This window comes from Onychostruthus taczanowskii, unplaced genomic scaffold, assembly GCF_017590055.1.
Source record: "Onychostruthus taczanowskii isolate IOZ18803 unplaced genomic scaffold, ASM1759005v1 scaffold114, whole genome shotgun sequence".
Lineage (NCBI taxonomy): Eukaryota > Metazoa > Chordata > Aves > Passeriformes > Passeridae > Onychostruthus > Onychostruthus taczanowskii.
This window is the reverse complement of record NW_024498074.1, coordinates 1507305-1525241: the sequence shown is the minus strand read 5'-3', so window position 1 is coordinate 1525241 and position 17937 is coordinate 1507305. Positions and strand designations below refer to the sequence as shown.

Below are 17937 nucleotides of genomic sequence, written 5' to 3'. Positions count from 1 at the left end.
CTCTGGCACCAGGGCTACCACTCTGTCTGCTGCCATGGCCTACGTTTGGTCACGCACCCCAGCTTCCTGAGCCTGATATTTTCAGATGTGCTACTCAGATCTATTTTAAGGGTTCTTCCCACTGCAAGTCTGTGGTGAGCATTAGAGCTTTAAAGCACTGCTTTGGGAAGCTATTATCAGTAGGTATTAATTATTGAACACTATACCTTCTGGAAAAGTTGTTTCATCACTGGAAAGTGACCTTGCTAGAAGAGGGAGAGGGAAAGAGAGGCGTATGGTGCCTCCTGAGAGCAAGTGGAGTGATGCGTGGCAAGAGAAGACACTAAAGATTTATTGTCTGTGGCAAAAGAAACACAGATCTCTGCTTGTGCAGTAAGTGTTTTTGACATCATACGCCATAAAGAGTGATTGGATGCTATAGTTAAGAAGTGTTTCACTGAAGGGAAATAACAGACATTTTCACAGTGCTGTGTCTATTAAGTGTCCAACTGCGTGGCCGTGCAGCTGAGCTGGCCCTGATAACTCCAGTGTTGGAGTTCAGGCAGTTCTGAGTTAAAAGGCAGCTGGATGATCCTGAGAGAGGACTCTGAGAATCTATCTCTCTTGAAAGAAGATCCCTTTTGACCTTGGCTGGTACGGGTTCTTACTGCCTGACAGCACATCACTGGTCAAGTTCAACATCAGCACTGTTTGGACGCCTCACATGGAAATTTAATTTATTAACCTGGCCGTAGCCTTTTCCCTGGAATTTCTCTTTTTCCCAGCTGTTAGTACAGCAGTGCACTTGTCTCCCAGTGACACTGGGAGTTGGACTTCTCCCTTTGCTCCAGTGTTTTAAAAACTCCAAGAGAAATAGGTATTCAGTTTAAAATAAAAGCTGGGTAGCAGCCAGAACTCAGGCTCACCTCTCACCCTGTGGCTGCCTCTGCCAGGCTGGAGGGCGAGGTGTGGCCAGAGAGCTCCTCGGTAAATCATCATTAAGTCCACGCGCAAATACAGCAGCCAGGCCCAGGCGCGCAATTAGGCACCTAATTGTGGTGAAAATGCAACTGCACACTTTGCTACAACAGCCCCGTGGCCTCGGGGGCTGTTGCAGCCAGGGCAGCCCGTCCCTGCCCTGGGAGGCGCGGGGATGGCACCTCTGGGAGGGCCCTGTGAGGGGCAGAGGTGTTCACAGCGCTCAGACAGGAGCCTGCCCGGCACAGCCCGCGCTGGGGTCGCTCCTCCTGCCCACACAGGGTGGCAGTGATGGAGGGGACAGGCCACAGCAAGGCTGTGTCACCTCTGCCTCTTTTTGCTGCTGTTTCTTTTTCTTCCCTTCAGCAAGGCAAAGAGGGGAATACCCAGCCAAGTGGGATCCGTGATTCAGATGACAGCATGTGAGTGTGTGACTGAAACTGCAGTGAGGCTGATTCCAAAGGAACATTCAGTCTAAAATAACGCTGTCACTGTTCAGGGACAGCATTTTCCATATGAACATGTCTGATCTGGGAGTGTTGTCAATGCCACGATCCTAGGGGTGCCAGACTGTTCAGCCACTGCTCCCAGCAGCAGGGCCCACCTGAGAGTAGCAGGGAGTGACCCAGGAGCTGAGGCTGGGTGTTCGGGGAACAGCTTTAGTCTCTGCTGCTGCCTGCACAGGTGAGGTGCCACCACTGGCTTCAGTTCTGTTTACCTGTGCCAAAAGTTTTCAAGCTGCACTTGAACGCTTAGCAGCAGAGGGAGAAGCCCAGTTCCCAGTCAAGAAAAATGAAGTGCACTTGTCCTGTGCCTGTTCAACATCCTATGATGCATTTTCTGTATTCTTAAGTCTTGTAAAACCAGCAGTCCCTTCTCCTTGATAGTGTGCAGGTAATTTCTTAGAAGGAATTTGAAGGAATTCCTGATTTGGAACTGAAAACTTATACTGAAGGTCTGAGAACAAGACTTGTTGGGGAGAATCTACTAGCCAAGGAGTGAAGTTACAGTTAAAAAAATCATAGAACTACCAAAATTACTGCAGTTTTTAGTTTTAAAATGCATGTAATTTGTACAGTCTGAAGTGCAGCTCAAAGGAACTCTGTCTGTGTCAGGGGATCTTCATTAGGTTTATTCTGTGAGCACAGTAAAACCAGGATTTCTATATGGATTCAGAAGGAGAGGCTACCTGGGCCTCATTTCCATCCATTTTCATCCCACCTGCCACGGTCATGCCATCAGCTGAGAGGTGTTTGTGTTTCATTCTTGTACTTAATCCTAAGGAAAGTATCATTTTGCTTAGGAAAAACGCAGTGTTTCACATGTTTTGCCGTTTCTCACCTTTGCCTCCAAAGAACGGGTCCATGTCCCAAAATCCCACCAAAAAATCCAGCCCCAGAATATAGGAATTGTACCTATATTTGGGAAAGCCATTTTCATTGCTCTTTGATCCAGCATAGGTGCAAACACAGGGTTATTACCTGGGTTAGAGACACACCTGCACTTGTAAGCTCTTGCATCCCTGTCTCAGGATTTCCCATCATTTATTACCATCTCTGTGACAGAAGAGGAACTGTATTTTCTGATTGTCGCTGCCAAGTCTGCAGTGATTTATTCCTATAGGCTCTAACAGAATTAAAATCTTAATTAAGCTTATGCCACTTTTTTCTTTATTTTAATTAGGAACAGCCAAATCACTTGTCTGGGGGAAGGAGAAAGAAAAAGCTAAAGAGCAGCAACACTTTTTTCTGTTCTGTAGTCGTATTAATGAAGGCGTGGTGAGAATGTCCTCCCAGAGAGGTACCACGGGGCTGGACAGGTAACACAGCACAGCCAGCGCTGTGGTACAGGAAACCTCAGCCTTCCACAGAAATACTTTCTTGAGTGTTTCCTGGTGTCATTTCACACCTAACTTCTACAGTCCCCACTTCAGTAGGACACCAGGAAATGACCCATTGCAGCGCTGAGCTTTTGGTGCAGTCACATGGAAACCCTCTCAGCTCATCGAGTCTAGCCGCTTGCCCAGCACTGCCGAGGCCACCACCGACCCGTGTCCCCAAGTGCCACGTGCACAGGCCTTGGAACACTTCACGGAGAAGCATCGTGTTCCACCTACAGCAAACCGTACCCAGATCACACAGGCTGTGCCCTGAGCACATCAGAGGTTCGTACTAAGCTCTCCTAACTTACCAACCATCAGTGAAGTCTAAGTCCCTCAGTTTTAGCAGCAAAGGGATTTTCCTGTGCTCCTCGTTCCCTGTTACCCTTCCTTTCTCCCCAGCCAGCCTCTCCAAAGGCTGCAGCTTTGCACAAAGCTGGCTCTTTGTAGGGAAGCCCTGGCTGAGTTTGTGTGCTCCTCCACAGGGTGGAAGATTTTTTCCCACACACTGTCCCACAGGCAGGGCCCATGGCAGGGAAGCTCTCCTGGTCTGCAGGGGAATGCGCTTCCACCAGCAAAGCTGCTGTGGCAGGGCTGGGGGCTCAGGCTTTCCCAGGGCTTCATGGGGTGGGAGCCATCCCAGGGGGACCTGGTGGCTCCCAGTGCTCCTGTCAATCTCCTGCTCAACATTTGCATGCTGACATTTTCTACTTAAGGGGCCTTTTGGCATCTCTGGCATTAATTTATAATGCTGTGGCAGCGGGGCTGCAGCACTGCTGGAACAGCCTTTACTTTAGAAAGACTTTGCTCTGGAATCAGACTGGAATCAGTGCAGAGACTGACCACATTCCAGCTGCTCTTGCTGGAATTTTTGGTTTGTTGGATTTTGGTTTGTTGAATTTTGAATTTTTGATCGTGATTGTTTGGCTAGATTTTACAAGTGTATTTTCTAACTGTATTTCCCAGTATCTTTACATTTCACACGTTCTAATGGAGTGTTACATGACACTGCTGGATTTTGTGCACCTTCCTGTGTGAACTGAGCTGCGGGATCAGTCCAGGAAAAAAAAGGGCTTGAATTTGTGTACTTGTTTGGCAGATGTAATTCAGAGTCTGAAGCCTCCTCTGGTTCATGCAAAGTTACAATTAGAACCAGGGGGTTTTACACAAGCAAAGTGGGCTTACAAGGGCCCTTTATGTCAGTAAGGCCTTGGAAGGGCCAAGGACAGACCAGCTGGGTTGAATTTTATTACAGCTGGTACAAGGCCCCTTACAACATCCCTGGGTCATTTGAAAATTTCAGAAATCATTTAGCTTCAATCAGCCCTTCATTAACTGCAGTTAAATGCATGTAAACCAGGACAGTTCACAAAGCTATTTTTACTCATTTAACTACACCTGTTTGAAAATATAATTTTAAATACGCAATGAATTACAATAATTTTATTTAGAAGTTTCTGATTTGCTAGTGCAGGCTTTGGTTCTGTTGTGCTTTCAACTCCAAAGAGCTGACATGCTCTTTTCATCAGTGACAGGATGTAGAAAAGCACTGATCTGCCCGTGTTGCAATTAAATTCAGGCTTCAGTCCATGTGTGGCTGCAGCTTCGTAAGGTAATTGTGCACACCTCATTGCTTTTTAGTTCTGAATGCTGCTGTGGTCATTTACCAGGTAATTCCAGAGACAAGGTCTAAATTATCAGCGATTTCATAAAGTTTAAAATATCCATACCTAGCGGGAGGACGCTGGGGCATCGCCTCCTGCCTCCCAGACTGTGAGACCAAGATCCTGGAAAAGCCCCAGCCCCGGGGGGAGCGGGGCGCTGGGCAGCCCACGGCTCAGTTCTGTGTACAACAAACACGGCGCTGCCATGGCAACCACGCTTCATTCGGCTCCCTAATAGCTGTGACAAACCCCGCCACCTTTCCCAAATTCACCATTTATCACGGCATTCCCACACCTTAGCTCCAGTTAACTGTTCCCAGCCACTTCCCAGCTCTCACACAGGGATTTTTGTGGGGGCTGTTCCTTCCCTTTGTCCAACATTACCAATCCGATCCCTCAGGCAGCTTGAATCTCTCTAGGTGGGATAATTCGAATTTTTGCCAAGTCCCTTGGAACTGTAGTGTCCTCCTCCTGATGGCATTCTCAAGTGACTCCTCAGGCAGGAGGCAGCTCAGAGCAAGGCTCCCAGTGACACCGAGGGGGGCTGTGCCGTGCCCACACACACACCTGCCAGCTGGGTCAGGGCCCTCTGCAGGGTGCACAGCTTTGGGGAGATCTGACTGTGCCCTTCCTCACGGCCAGTGCAGCCAGGGCTCAGGCTGGGCTCTGGGAATGCCCCTGAGCACACTGTCCCTGGCAGTGCCATCCCCCAGCGCAGGCAGCCTTCCAGGCCAGGCAGATACCGAACAGTGGGGTTTGATAACAGCCCTTGGTGCTTCAGCGCTGCTGGATGGATGCCCATCCTGGCCCGCCCTGTGCTGTGCCCAGGTGTGTGCCCCCCAAACCACGCCATCTGCACTTCCGTGCCCAGGAGCAAATCTGGGTCAGCCCAGCCGGGAGGGGAAGGGCTCTGGGCAGGGGCCCAGGCACCCGGCACACGCTGCTGCTTTTCCTTTTGCAGCAGTGCAGCTTCTCAGGAGAGGCCGGGTCAAGTACTGCCCAAGTACTCGAGGCTAATTCCTCAATTTCCTGGAGGAGCTTCCTTCCTTAATTCCAAAGCCGACAACACCATCACCACCTCAACCAGGCTGTGTACAGCTCTAAGCTCTGGCCAGCCTTATCCACGCTGTAGTGAGAACCAGATGTTCCCTCTCTCCACAGCTCCTCTGAGTTACCTCCCATTCTGAGACTGCCCTCGAGGGTGCTTCCCCCTGCCTGGTAAAAAACTACAGAAACCCAGAAGCTTTGGATAATGAAGCAAACATATTTTTGTGGTGTGGCGTGGGCAATTTTTTTTCAGTCTGCTGCTGCTAGTTTTTAAATATAAAGTATAGCATATGTTTAACACAGAACATATGGAAAGAATGAAAAAGCAAATCTTGAATTCCAAGTATCGTATTCTAAGTGGAAAAGACTCCACAGTGTGAAAGTGGTCATTCAGAAAAAAAAAAATCAGGAAGATGTACTTATTATATGTAAATACTTATAAACTCAGTTCTGAGAAGGAGAGTTCGCTCACTCTGGGCAGTGGTGTCGAGGCACACACAGAGGTGAGTCCTGCTTTGAGAGGAAGGTGTGACTTCCCAGCCTTGTTAGGAAGGGTGCTCAGCTCAGGAGGCTGCCCATCACCCCTGCCAGGAGGTCGTGTGCTCCTTCCCTGATCTAAGTCAGGCTGAGTAAGGCACCTTATTTTTCTGGACAGATTGACACTGCAATGATTTAATTAATTTCTAAGCCAGATAATTCACTTCTAAATTCTTAGCACACAGTTATTGCAGTGTAAGAACTCTTCCATCTGTATTCGTGTCTGCTCTTGTACTTTGTACCTGCCTGTGTAGGACAGATCAACCCAAACTTTCAGCTGGGAGTTGATGATCTCTGAGTGCCCAGACTCCATCCACATGGACCTGGGTGCTGGGGGCAGTTCAGTCCCATACAGGAACAGCAGCAAATGCTCCCCTGTCCCATTACTGGCGGGGAGAGCTCCTGAGAGGCCATTTCACACACAGAGACCCTGAACCGAAGGCACCAGCACGGCCACCCCTGCATTCCCTCCTGGCCCTCCCGGTGCTCACAGAACCAGGCACCGCTCGGGCCCAGCCCTGCCCTGAGGGAAACACCGCGCAGTGCAAAGCCCAGCCTTGTCCCCAAACTGTCCCCAGACTGCAGCCGCTTCTTCTCCATCTCCCGGCACTTGTCTCTCCTCCAGAACACAAGGACAGGGAGAACTGGTTTGAATGCCCCCAGACAAGTATTCTCTGTTATTCAGAGAGAAAGGACTCAGCAGTGGCAGGGAGGGACCCCAGGGCAGGTCAGTGCTCCGCAGTCCCACCAGCACACAGGAAGCTTCAGGTGCCATCCCTACTGACTCTTCCTCCTTCCCCCCTTTCTCTTCCCTCCTTTTGTGTGCAGTCCCAGATAACTGCCAGTCACTTGGCCGGGCTGGCTCACAGAAGGTGCAGCAGGCACAGATGGCACTAATGCATAAATGTGATCTAGTGAAGGGATGCCAGCACCAACCCCCCACAGGTTCCAAGGAGCTGCAGTGCACTTAGAGGGATACGGGGACTGGCAAGGTGAAAGCTGAGATTTGCAAGCGCTCACTGTTCCCAAACCAACAACAGAACCCTACGCAAACGCATAGATTTCTTTATTAATTTAGCAAATGCACTTAATGCCACCATCTCTGGGTTTATGTGAAACAAAGCCCCTCCAAAGCCCTCACTCACTATACAAATTAAACTGAGTGAAGGAAAAAAGGGAAAAAGGCAAAGGTGGGAACTGAAAATCAGAACAAACTCAGCAGTCTGCTCTGATTCCCATGTTTTTTGGGAGAGCTTCTGAGAGGAAACATGGCACTGAGGGATTGGGAGTCAGGGGATCCGAACAGGGTCTGGCAGCAATGGAGTAAATTCCATAAATACCCTGTCCCTCCTCAGCACTCGGAGCACACAAACACCCCACCAAATCCCTTTTTCCCATAGTCACTGGTAATGGACATTTAGGAAGAATGCAGAGGGAAAGGAGTAAACTCAGCCTGATTGTGTTTCCACAGGACACCTCTCGTGACTGCTAGAGACCAGGGGCATCTCCATGGGCACATCTGCAGCAGTAACTCCTAATGAGATAAAAAACATCTCAGGGAATACAGCCTCCACGCCCAGGCCCCATTCCCAAGGCAGGAAGAGAGGACATCCCAGTGCACCCGTGCTGGGAGCCTGTGTGTGACAGGACAGCCTGGGGACCAGGAAGGAGCCCCTGACAGACTGCACCCTGTCACTGTGCAGCCCAGGGATCCTTCACATCCCAGTGCCATGAGCCTTACTCAGCTGCCTTTAAAGGAACTATTCCTGATTTCCAGCAAGGTGCACAGGAGAAGCAGAGCCTAAAAATTAACAGAGCTGCTAACTTAGTGACACTGGCACCTATGGGGGAGTTGTAGCAAATGCCACGGCAGTTCAAAATCAGAGAATGCTGCTGGGGAGTGGGATGCCCAGATACCTGAAAAGTGTGAATTACTAATCCCTTTGGCATTCCAACCAAAGCCTAAAAATGTGCTGGGGGTTTGTCTGCAGGAAGAAGAGTTTACTCTTGTGGTACCAGGGAAGCTGATGTGGCTGAGGGTGGGGAACAGCCTGGCACCCTGTCCTTCCTGGCCCAGTGCTTGGTGTTAGCACAGAAGTGCCCCCAGCTGTAGGGCTGGGACAGCTGGGTGACAGTGGCACCTAGAGGGCTGCCACGTGCAGTGTGTGTGCAGAATGAGGGTCCTGCTGGGCTCTGCCTTCCCATCTGCAGAGCCAGAGCCTACCCCAGCCAAGTGGGCACAGCCTCAGGGAGCTGCACCCCCCTGCTGCAGCCTTGCTAGCGCTCCTCCTAGGAGCTCCCACTTAAACCCTGCCTACTGCTTCAAACAGATTGACATCTTCCCACAGAATTTCTGAAGTGGATTTTTTGGTTATAGTAATTGTATGATAACTAGCTTAAAATGATTTCCACAGTGTCCTAAATACCACACAACTGGGCTGCCTTCTCTCCTTACAAGCAGTTGCCACATGCCAGTCAGATGCTGTATAATCCATGGGCCGGGATCCGAATGCTGTGCCAGTGCTCTGTTATGGGTTCAGAGCACGTGCCTGGATGACTTACACACCTAAAGCCATGGAGCACCTGGGTCTTACATCTCTGGGCCATCTCAAGAGGAGAGTCTCTCTTCAGAAAGGCCCAGGTTAGAGAGCTGATCAGGAAAAGGACACTGGGAAGTATTCCTAAAGAAAAGGGCCTGAGCTGAGGTCTTAACAGACCAGAGTGGAGTTTAAAGAGAACGGGTCTTCTGACAGTCCTGATTTATCTATTCCTACACCTGATTTCAGAGAAGGATAAATTGCTTTCTTCTCACAGTGATTGCACAGAGGGGAGGAAGGAAGAATAATGGGAATATTTAACTTGTGGTTTAGAGGTGCCATCCCTAGGAATGCCGTATTTCTGATATTCTTTGCCCTCAAAGATAAAAAGGGCCCCAAAGCACTAGGATTTGCTAATTTATGGTTTCACCAGGCCGATTCTTGATTCTATGAGACTTGAAGTGTGATGCCTCTACAGTAGCAGATTATCTTTCTTCCTAAAAAAGATGTACCACACTCAGGAAGTTGTTTTGGATGCTGACATGAGGAAACTGGCACTAGAGATCAGGCCTGGAGTCAGTCTGTCTAGAGACCCCCCCTCCAACATAAATGGGGTCCCCATTCACAGCAGGGATTTGTCCCAGAAGATTTGGGAAGAGCTCGAAGAGCTGAGACATGTCTCAGAGAAAACCTCTCCCCCGTTCTTCCCCACACGCTGCAGTGCTGCACGTGTGGCACTCAGAGCTTCACCTGGAAGCATGAATCACAGTCTGACCCCGCAGTGTCCCACGGGAGGAGAGGGAGCTGTCCCAGGGACGGCGCTGTCACCGTGGAGAGGGCAGGAGACGTGTCCTGGTTTTGGCAGCACGTGCGCGAGCGGCTGAGCGTCGGTGCTGGGCAAGGTGTGCGCTGGGCCGGCGCCAGGACACAGAGCACCTTCCCTCGGGCAGTGCAGCGGCCTCGCTCTGCCTTCCAAGGACTAAGGAGAGCTGAAGGAGAAGAGCCTGCAGTGAACTGAGAACCTGCCCTTCAGGAGAGGGTCAGACCCTGCCAGCTCAGGGCGGTACTTCCAGGGAGGCAGCAGTGCTGGGAGTGAGGGAGGCTCACTGCCAAGGGTCAGGAAGAATGAGCTAGGGCCCTCACTCCAAAGGATCCATGCTGGAAAAACAGGGGCTCTCCAGGCCATTTCCACATCCTTTCCTTTTGCATAAGCAGTGCTTGCCTTGCATGAGGAAAACAACAAACTCCTGCCCTCTAGAGACAGGAGACCTCCAGCTCTGCTGAATAAAATATTTGCCACAACCTCCTTTTGAAGCAGATGCTACAAATGCAGCCAGTTTTATCCTCCCCCAAGGCCCACGGGCCGGCTCAGCAGCTCGGCACTCCCTCCTCCCAGCCCTGGAAGGCCAGCTCGCAGGAGAGGCAGCTTGTCACAACCACTCTCGGTCAAGGCAGGAGTTTATTTGGACAACTGCTGAATACAGCAGTCACGGAAAACTTGGCAAAGGAAAGAAATCCCTCCCTTTTCTTGCTACCCAAACCCATCAGGGCAGGACGGCCAGTGCTGATGCCAGCCCGGTGCCATCTCCATTCCACCCTGCCCACGACAGGGTGCAGGGCACACAGGCTGAGCGCAGGTGACTCTCGCTGGGTGCCACAGACACAGGGAGCTGCACAGCTCCTGGTGACACCGCGGTCCCACAGGGATACACCCCTGGTGACATGCACTGCCAAGACAGGGCAACTGTGCTGACTTGTCCATATGCCCAGTTCCCAAGTAAGTGCTGCTCAAGGGCAAAAAGCTGCTCCAGTGGCATTTCCTCCAAGCTGCCAGTGCACTAAAGACACCCTTGGCTGCCAGGGCAGCAGCAGCTGTGTGCAGTTCCATCCATGCAGCGAGTACCAAGTGGGTATATACATAAGCATGTCTATATGTATATACACACATATATATATAAGCATATATACATAAGCATGCCCTGCCCTCCTCAGTGTGTACTCCAAACACACGTCTAAATCACAGGTACTGAAAAATAAAATCTTCCAACCTAGCATCTTTAAACTACCTCTTTGGAACCTCTCCCTGGCAGGTTTGGTTTGTTGCCTTGTGCTCCAAAATACAGCATTTATCAGGTGCAAAACGTAGGAATTACTTCTAAAAACAACTTCATCCTGTGTTCCTGCCCTTTTTTTCCTGCAGCTAAAGCAGGTCCAGGGAGTGGAAGGTGGCTCTGAGGTACCTGTAACTTTGCAGCCTTTTTTTGGGCTCCCTTTTGAAACCAGTTCCTGGACCCCAAACCCTGTCACCTTTAGAAGTTGATGTCCAGGACTGTGGGATTGCTGGGAAAGATCATGAGGTTCATGCACACATGCTAAGTAGGCTACATTACATAAGTCTGAGGAAAATACACAAATTAACATCCCTTTCCACTGAGGCTGCTGGCAAAATTTGTTAAAGTGAAATCACAAATTCTTGCTAGGTCCCAAATAACACCAGATATAGTTTGTTTCTTTTCATGATGTTGTTGTTACTTTAGGAGGCCTTTGAGCCCACCCTGTGGTGTTCTCAGAGCTCACCACAACTCTGTTACAGGTGTTTCAGCCAGCAGTTCAGGAATTCTGGGAAAAAGCTGCCTCACGCAGCCCCAGGACCAGATCCTGGTGCCTGCAGCAGTAACAGCGGTCCAGGAGCACTCCTGAGGAGTTACTGCTGATGAACTGTGTAGCAGCAGGGCGTGCTGTGGGGCAGCTCTCCGGGGGTAGAGTCCTGCTCCCACGCCATGGCTCAGGGCTGCCCGCCGGGACCTCTCCAGGTGCCACCTGCAGAACGGCAGCGTGCGGGCTCTGCCGCAGGTGACAGAAGAACTGGCAGTGCATGTGCCTGACATCAGACAGACGTGCTGGTGGCAGCACACCTGGGCACAGAGGAGGTCTGAGTGCTCAGAGCCTGGCAGCACAGCCCTGCGCTTGGTATCAGCAGGATGGGAAGCCAGTTTCAAATGCCCACAACACCCTGAGCTTCCCAAGGGTCTGGGACGAGGGATTACCACATTGTGGGGGACAAAGAGCAAATGGGAGGGAGATGGTGCCAGCATCCAGTCCGTGAGGGCTGTTCAGAGCTGCACAGGATGGGGTAGATTAGCAACCCGTCTCCACAGTAAAGAGTGATCTTAAAAAAAAAAAAAAGAAAGTCCCTTCAGCTGTACACTTGTCAGTGGGTATTTATGGGGTGATTGAGTGTTGTAAGTGAAATATATCCCAGGCAGCGGAGCCAGGAAGGAGCAGTCAGATTTAATGCCAGAGGGATTTTAGTGCCCACATGGGCCAGGTGACACAAGCCCTAGGTAATGCTGCTTCTGCCACCTCTGGAACAGGGAGGTCACTGAGGGCCCTGTCAGACAGCGTGGTTTGGCCCCGCACAGGCGCTCTGGTTCTGTTCCCATTGCCCAGGGGAAGTGCCAGGATCAATTCAGCAAGGAAACAGGACTCTGAGGCAGATGCTGCCAGGCACTGGCACCTCAGTGCCCAGTTTGAGTCCCTCCCAACTTTACTCCCTCAGAGTTCCCTTTTAGCATCGCCATTGCACACGAGTGTGCAGGTCCAGAGCACATTCCTTACCCCAGTGAGCAGCAGATGGGGAGGTAATGACTCTGAAGAGGTGTGGAAAGCTGGAAATGGCCTGTTTCCTTGCATTAGCAAAGAGCAAGAGGTGTACACAGTCCTGTCTGTTAGTGCAAGGGCTCCTTAGAGGGTGGCAAAGTGCAGGCTGGGCCACAGGGTGTATGTGAGAAGAAATAGATAAAGCAGGTTCTTGCCTGCTGGCCCACACTGCAGCAGCAGCCTGGGCAGGCTGCCCTGGGGAGCTGGGGAGCTTCCTGGGGACAGGCTGTGCTCACAGGGATGTGCCCGTGGGGGGTGGGAGATGCTCTGGCCGTGCTGTGAGGATGGGCCAACAGAAACAACACAACGGTGTTCAATAGGTGTCTTGGGAGGGACATTACTCTCTGCAGGCACAGATCACAGAGTGCAGGATCAATGCCAAATCCCAAAAGGGCTCCTCATGGGACACTGCAGCCCGAGGTAGGAGCACACGAGTCTCAGCAGCAGGCGGTGGGATCTCAGCTCTCCAAGGCCAGGAGATGCCAGGCTTTTAGGACATTGGGTATGACATGGAGCAATGACTGTCCAGGCAGGACAGCACTACCAAGTGCACCTCTGGGAAAAGCAGTTGTTCTTAGTCCTGAGCTAGATGCTGAACACATCAGCAGTGCCATCCACGGAAACTCTTCCCACAGATACAACTACTTGGCATGCTGAAGGAAACACGCAAGGACAAGCACCTGAGACCAGGCTGAGCAGCTCAGCCTGGAGCCTCAGTGCGGTCACATCCCATCCCAGATCCAGCCTGCTTCACCTGCCCTTTCTGAATTCCTGATGAACACTGGAAGGGCTCCAGAGGAGCCCATGCTGTGTTCTCCTGCCCCTGCTAGGGGGGCACACTCACACACACAGACACCCCAAAGTGCTCGTCACACCTGGCTCCCCACTGTCAATGGCCAAGCTCCAGGCCCAGGCTCAGTGTTCCAGAGGGATCTCTCCTCCCTCCTTGCCCACAGAGCCTTACAGGCTTGGAGAGGGACAGGATGAGGAGAGCTGCTCCTGCAGGCCCCTCCTGGTGCCTTCTTTTGTGCATTGCCAGGTGAGGTGCTAACCTGGGGTTTGGTGTGAGCACCCCAATCCCTGAGATCCCCTGCCCTGTGAGAATTTCCACCTTGCTCTGTAACTAAGATCCAGTAAGAAATTCAACAACTGAAGAAATGGCTTTGATGCAATATGAAAGAATTCCTTCTTAGGTCAACCTCCTTGCCATAGATCTCATTCTTGTTTTTTGTTGCTGTTCAAGACCTGCCACATTGTTCCCCTGCAGTGCCTCTGGTGCATCTGTGAGCATAAAGGGTAGGGTTTTTCCCATTGGATCTGGTGCATAGAGACAGATCTTATATTCCCTACAAAGATCACAGAATGCACGCATAACTCATTTTTTAATTACTCTCGGGCTAAACCACTAATTTAGTGCAATTTCACACGGACTACATGTTGGTATTGTTAAGGTTTATGAGCCAGTGATTTACAAGGCATGGTACGTCAGAACTCAAATTGGTTGGATTGATGATTTAATTGAGCACAGGGACACGAGTGTAACAGTAACTCCCCACACCAGGGTATCCTGGCAATGCCACCAGGATGAGAATGCATTGGTGAAATTGGTTATGTGGAACACGCATGTTTTAATTGGGAAGTCCAAAACCAGACTGGTGAGACTAATGTTTAGTAAATAGTGCTTCTACTTAAGTAAATAGTTCTCTCTGTAAAGGTCAGATTAATCAGAAGAAGAATTTAATATTCTGTTTCTAAAAGCTGGTCTCAATGATGACACAGATACCGCTGCATGGGAGGTTTTGGATGCCTTTCGAGGAAGGACTTACGTGAGTCCACAGCTTTTTCTCCACACCAGTTTGCAGGAGACAGTGCTGGTGGTCACATCACTGAGTTTCTAGTAATGAAAACCTGAAGCTCATATTGGCCTGAAGTGATAAACCCCTAACAAGTGAACATCAGCCTTTCATTTTCTGCCTGCCTCAGTCTGCCCATCTGGAACGCAAGTGGTTGCACTTCCCACTTAAAGGGACAGTCTGTTTGTTATTACATGTTACATGTCTGATGCTGACAGTGTTGGAGAGCTGGTGTTTCTTAGGGCTCTGAGATTCCCCTGCTCAGGGTGTTTTCCCTGTTGTCAGTGACACGGGCAACAGTCTGCCTGACCACACACCTTCTTTCTCTCTTCCCTTCTCCATGAGTCATGGAATAAAGAAGGTGGGGGCAGAGATGTGGGAGAGGAGTGGGGAACCAGAAAGGGCAGTGCTTGTTTAAGGTCCTCCTCTCTCCCTGCTCTGCCTGGAACCACTCATCCTAGCAGAAAAGCCATGTGGATATGGCACTTGGGGGCATGGTGGTGGCCTTGACAGTGATAAAGGAATGATTGGACTGAGTTATCTTAGGAGCTTTTCCAGCCTAAAGGATTCCATGATTTATCTCTCTGCATCTCTTCTACATTTATAATACAGATGGTGGCAGCCTGAAGTTCCTATGGTTCCTCTCCCCACCTTTTCACCCATTCTATATTTCTTAAACAGCTGACAGAAACAGAACTGAAATATGAGGAAACCCCTTGATAAGAACACTGTCCCTCTTGTGCCAGCCAAGACCTGCTTGAGTCATGCCAGATAACTGTGCGCCATCACCCTCCTTGATACCCAGAAAAACTGGAGATCAAACTACATGAATGACAGGAATATGAAACCCAGCCCAAATTTCATCTGGCAATTCCATAATCTCCCAGGTTTGAGCAGAAAGCAGTCATTTCCCTCCAGCAGTGCGTCTCAAAGCAGAAATAAGGATTCAGAGCACAAGCAGTACTGCCTGCTCCAAAGCCAGCACTGTTCACGTGGCACCATCCTTGACAGATGCCCGTGACCAAAGGGAAGGAATTGCTGCTGTGCCAGAGAGCTGCTTTGAGGCAGCACACCCTTCTCCAACACCCCACGACCTATGAGAGTTTAGGCATTTAAATGAGCTCCCAGTGAATAGAAATGGTTGAAGATATTCGCTGTTGGACTTGTTTCATTTCAGCTACACTAAAATCTGTCAGCATTCACCTGGACCGCTTTATGGATATGGCACCACAAGAAACCCCTTTTCCTTTGTGCACAGCAGTTTACAGATCCTAAGTACAAGGTCTGTAGATGCAGAGCTAGGGTTATTGCTAAAAAATGCAGTTTCAGATCAGCAGCAGCTCTGCTAACTAACAGTCACATCTATCCGCGCTCACTGCGTGAGGACCTGGCTCAGGGGAGATTTGGGGGCAGGATCTGCTTTCTCCATGCTCTTTCCTCCCCACGGTCAGATGGGTCTGGGTTTGCTCTCTGCAGCTTGACAGAATTTGTGAATTATGCTCACAGAAGGCCTGGGAGTGTCAGAATGTGTCGCCCGTGTCCTCGTGCTTGCCTAGAGCCAGCATTTGTAAGGCAAATGTGGTGCCTCACTCTGAGTAATTTCCATTAATCCTTAAAAGGTTTTTCATGGGCTTGTTATTTTCCCAAACATCTGAATTTCAATTACAGCCTCCTTCCAGCATCCAGCAACCTCTGTCTGTGTGCTACTCCACCAGTAACAGCCTCTCTCTTCCCTCAGGGCCGCTGTATCAACTTCACCCGAGTTCCCTCTCAGTAGAGGAGAAGAAGCGGATACCAGGAAGAGAGACAGCCACACTGCCACTGTCCTACCCAGCTGAGAGAACCGAGCCCTTCCTCGCATCCCTTGGACCATCTTGCAGCCCAAATTCCACAGGTTCCTGCATCCCTGCTCCGGGAGCCCGCATTCCAGCTGTGCACTGGTGCTCTGCCCGTGGCCCGGAGAGCAGCACTGCCACGTGTGCCTGGCTCTGTGCGACACCGAAGGGACAGCACAGACACCAAAGATGAGAATGCTTTTCTATTTTTTGTTATTTGCTGTTTTTTAAGGACTACAGATTCTCAGGACGCAATGTGCTTTTAGCGGCGACACAGCGTTCCTCAGCTGCAGCGGAGGCACGTGGTATTTACACAGGGACTACTCGCCATGGGCACAGGATAACAATTCCCACCAGGCTAAGCAGGCGCAGAGCCAAGTGCCTCAGAGCCATGTCAGATCCCCAACCCTTGCCAGCTCCCTCCGTCGTGCCTTACGGGAACCTTCTGACTGGAGATCTTGTCACTCTAACACTGAAAAGTGCACACGCATGACAAAATGTAGACAGGATGCCTCGAGGTATCGGTAGCGAGCGAGACTTTGCCCTTTAGTTTCTGAAGACACCTTTCCTTCATTATGCACCCGGGACAGGAAGGAATTACTAGAGCGTTATCCCGCGGGAAGACAGCCTGTAAGCAGAGATCTCGAGCCGAGTTGGAGGGACTGATGCTTCAAGACCTTGACACTGTGGCTGGTGGTTTTTCCCCTTTCCTGCATTCACAGTTCAGTAGCGCATAAAACATCATCATCTATAAACATACCTAGCAGTCGTAGGCTTGTGTATTTTTTTTTTTAGATTAAAAAAAGCAGTAGCCACTAAGCTGGTATCTCAGGGTTTTTTTCCCCCCGCAAATCTCCAAGGGCTCTTCAGCGTCACAAGCCAGCAACCCTCTTTGCATGAGAATTTCAAAGTTTAATTAATATAATTAAAGGCAACAGCAAGCAGCAGCCTGTGAAGATTTTGCTCATCTTTTTTATGCCTTTTGACATTGAATGACCTATTACTGTATGTGCGTTCCTCAGTGGCGGAGGGGGCGCTGAGCGTTGGGTACGATTCCAAGTGGGAAAGACCTCTTTCCATCAATTCGGAAATTAAATTTATGGGAGCGCCGGCCATCACCAAACATCGACAATGTATGTATTATAATTTTTTAGAAAAACCAGTGTCGTGTCACGTCGACGATGCCAAATTATGTTAGCGTGAGCGGAAACACTGTGGGGGAGGAAGGAGGGAGCAGCTGAAGAAAAAGGCTCAAATGATCCAGTCACTTTCGATACTGTACTTCAGAGGCAGAATGGATATTCGAGTCGAAACCTGACAAAGCGCGCCCGCTTTGATGGGAACTGGTATAGACAATGACCAGTGGCTGGGTCAGTGGGATGTCTCTCTGCGAGCAGGGAGGCTTATCAAATGACACTAAAAATAAGTTCAACAACCATCACGTTGGAGGGGAAAAGGCGAACATTTCACATTTGGTGGGCATGAATGTGTGCAAGATGGAAAGAGCAATGCGGAGCATCCTGGGCTAATTATCTCCTTTGTGCTCTTCATTGGAATCGCAAGGGACAGAAATAATTCTCTTGGTCCATGTCCAAATCCGTGGCACTGCCCAAAGATGCCTTTACATTTATCCACTCGCTTACATCTTCTGCTTGAGTTTATTTATGTCACTGGTAGCCTCATCAGCAACAGCCATGTCTGCACATTAGACTATAAATAAAATTATTATCTAAGTTTCAGTTATTATTTCCGTCTTCTACTCCCCTGTGGCCTCCACATCATTCCCACAGCTCAGATCTCCATTTTCCAGTGCCATGGTGACCTGTGATACTGAGTTCCAGAGGCAGCCCACTTTCCTGTGCGCCGTGTGGCTGGGAAAGCTGCCACAGCCACACCCAGGACCGGGGAGAACCTTTCCAACACCACAAGGATGCTGATCATTCCTTGTGGAGCATCAGCCACGCAAGC

General features: G+C 50.2%; 1 protein-coding gene across 1 annotated transcript in view; it reads left to right on the top strand.

The window, feature by feature from the left end:
- Positions 1–17702, top strand: part of ANTXR2 (ANTXR cell adhesion molecule 2) — a 77477-nt gene extending 59775 nt beyond the window's left edge. The window contains exon 17 of the mRNA XM_041427420.1: positions 15873–17702. Coding sequence (XP_041283354.1) covers positions 15873–15911 — 39 coding nt within the window. The 3' untranslated portion in view covers positions 15912–17702. The remainder of the gene's footprint in view (positions 1–15872) is intronic.
- The last annotated feature ends 235 nt before the right edge of the window (positions 17703–17937 follow it).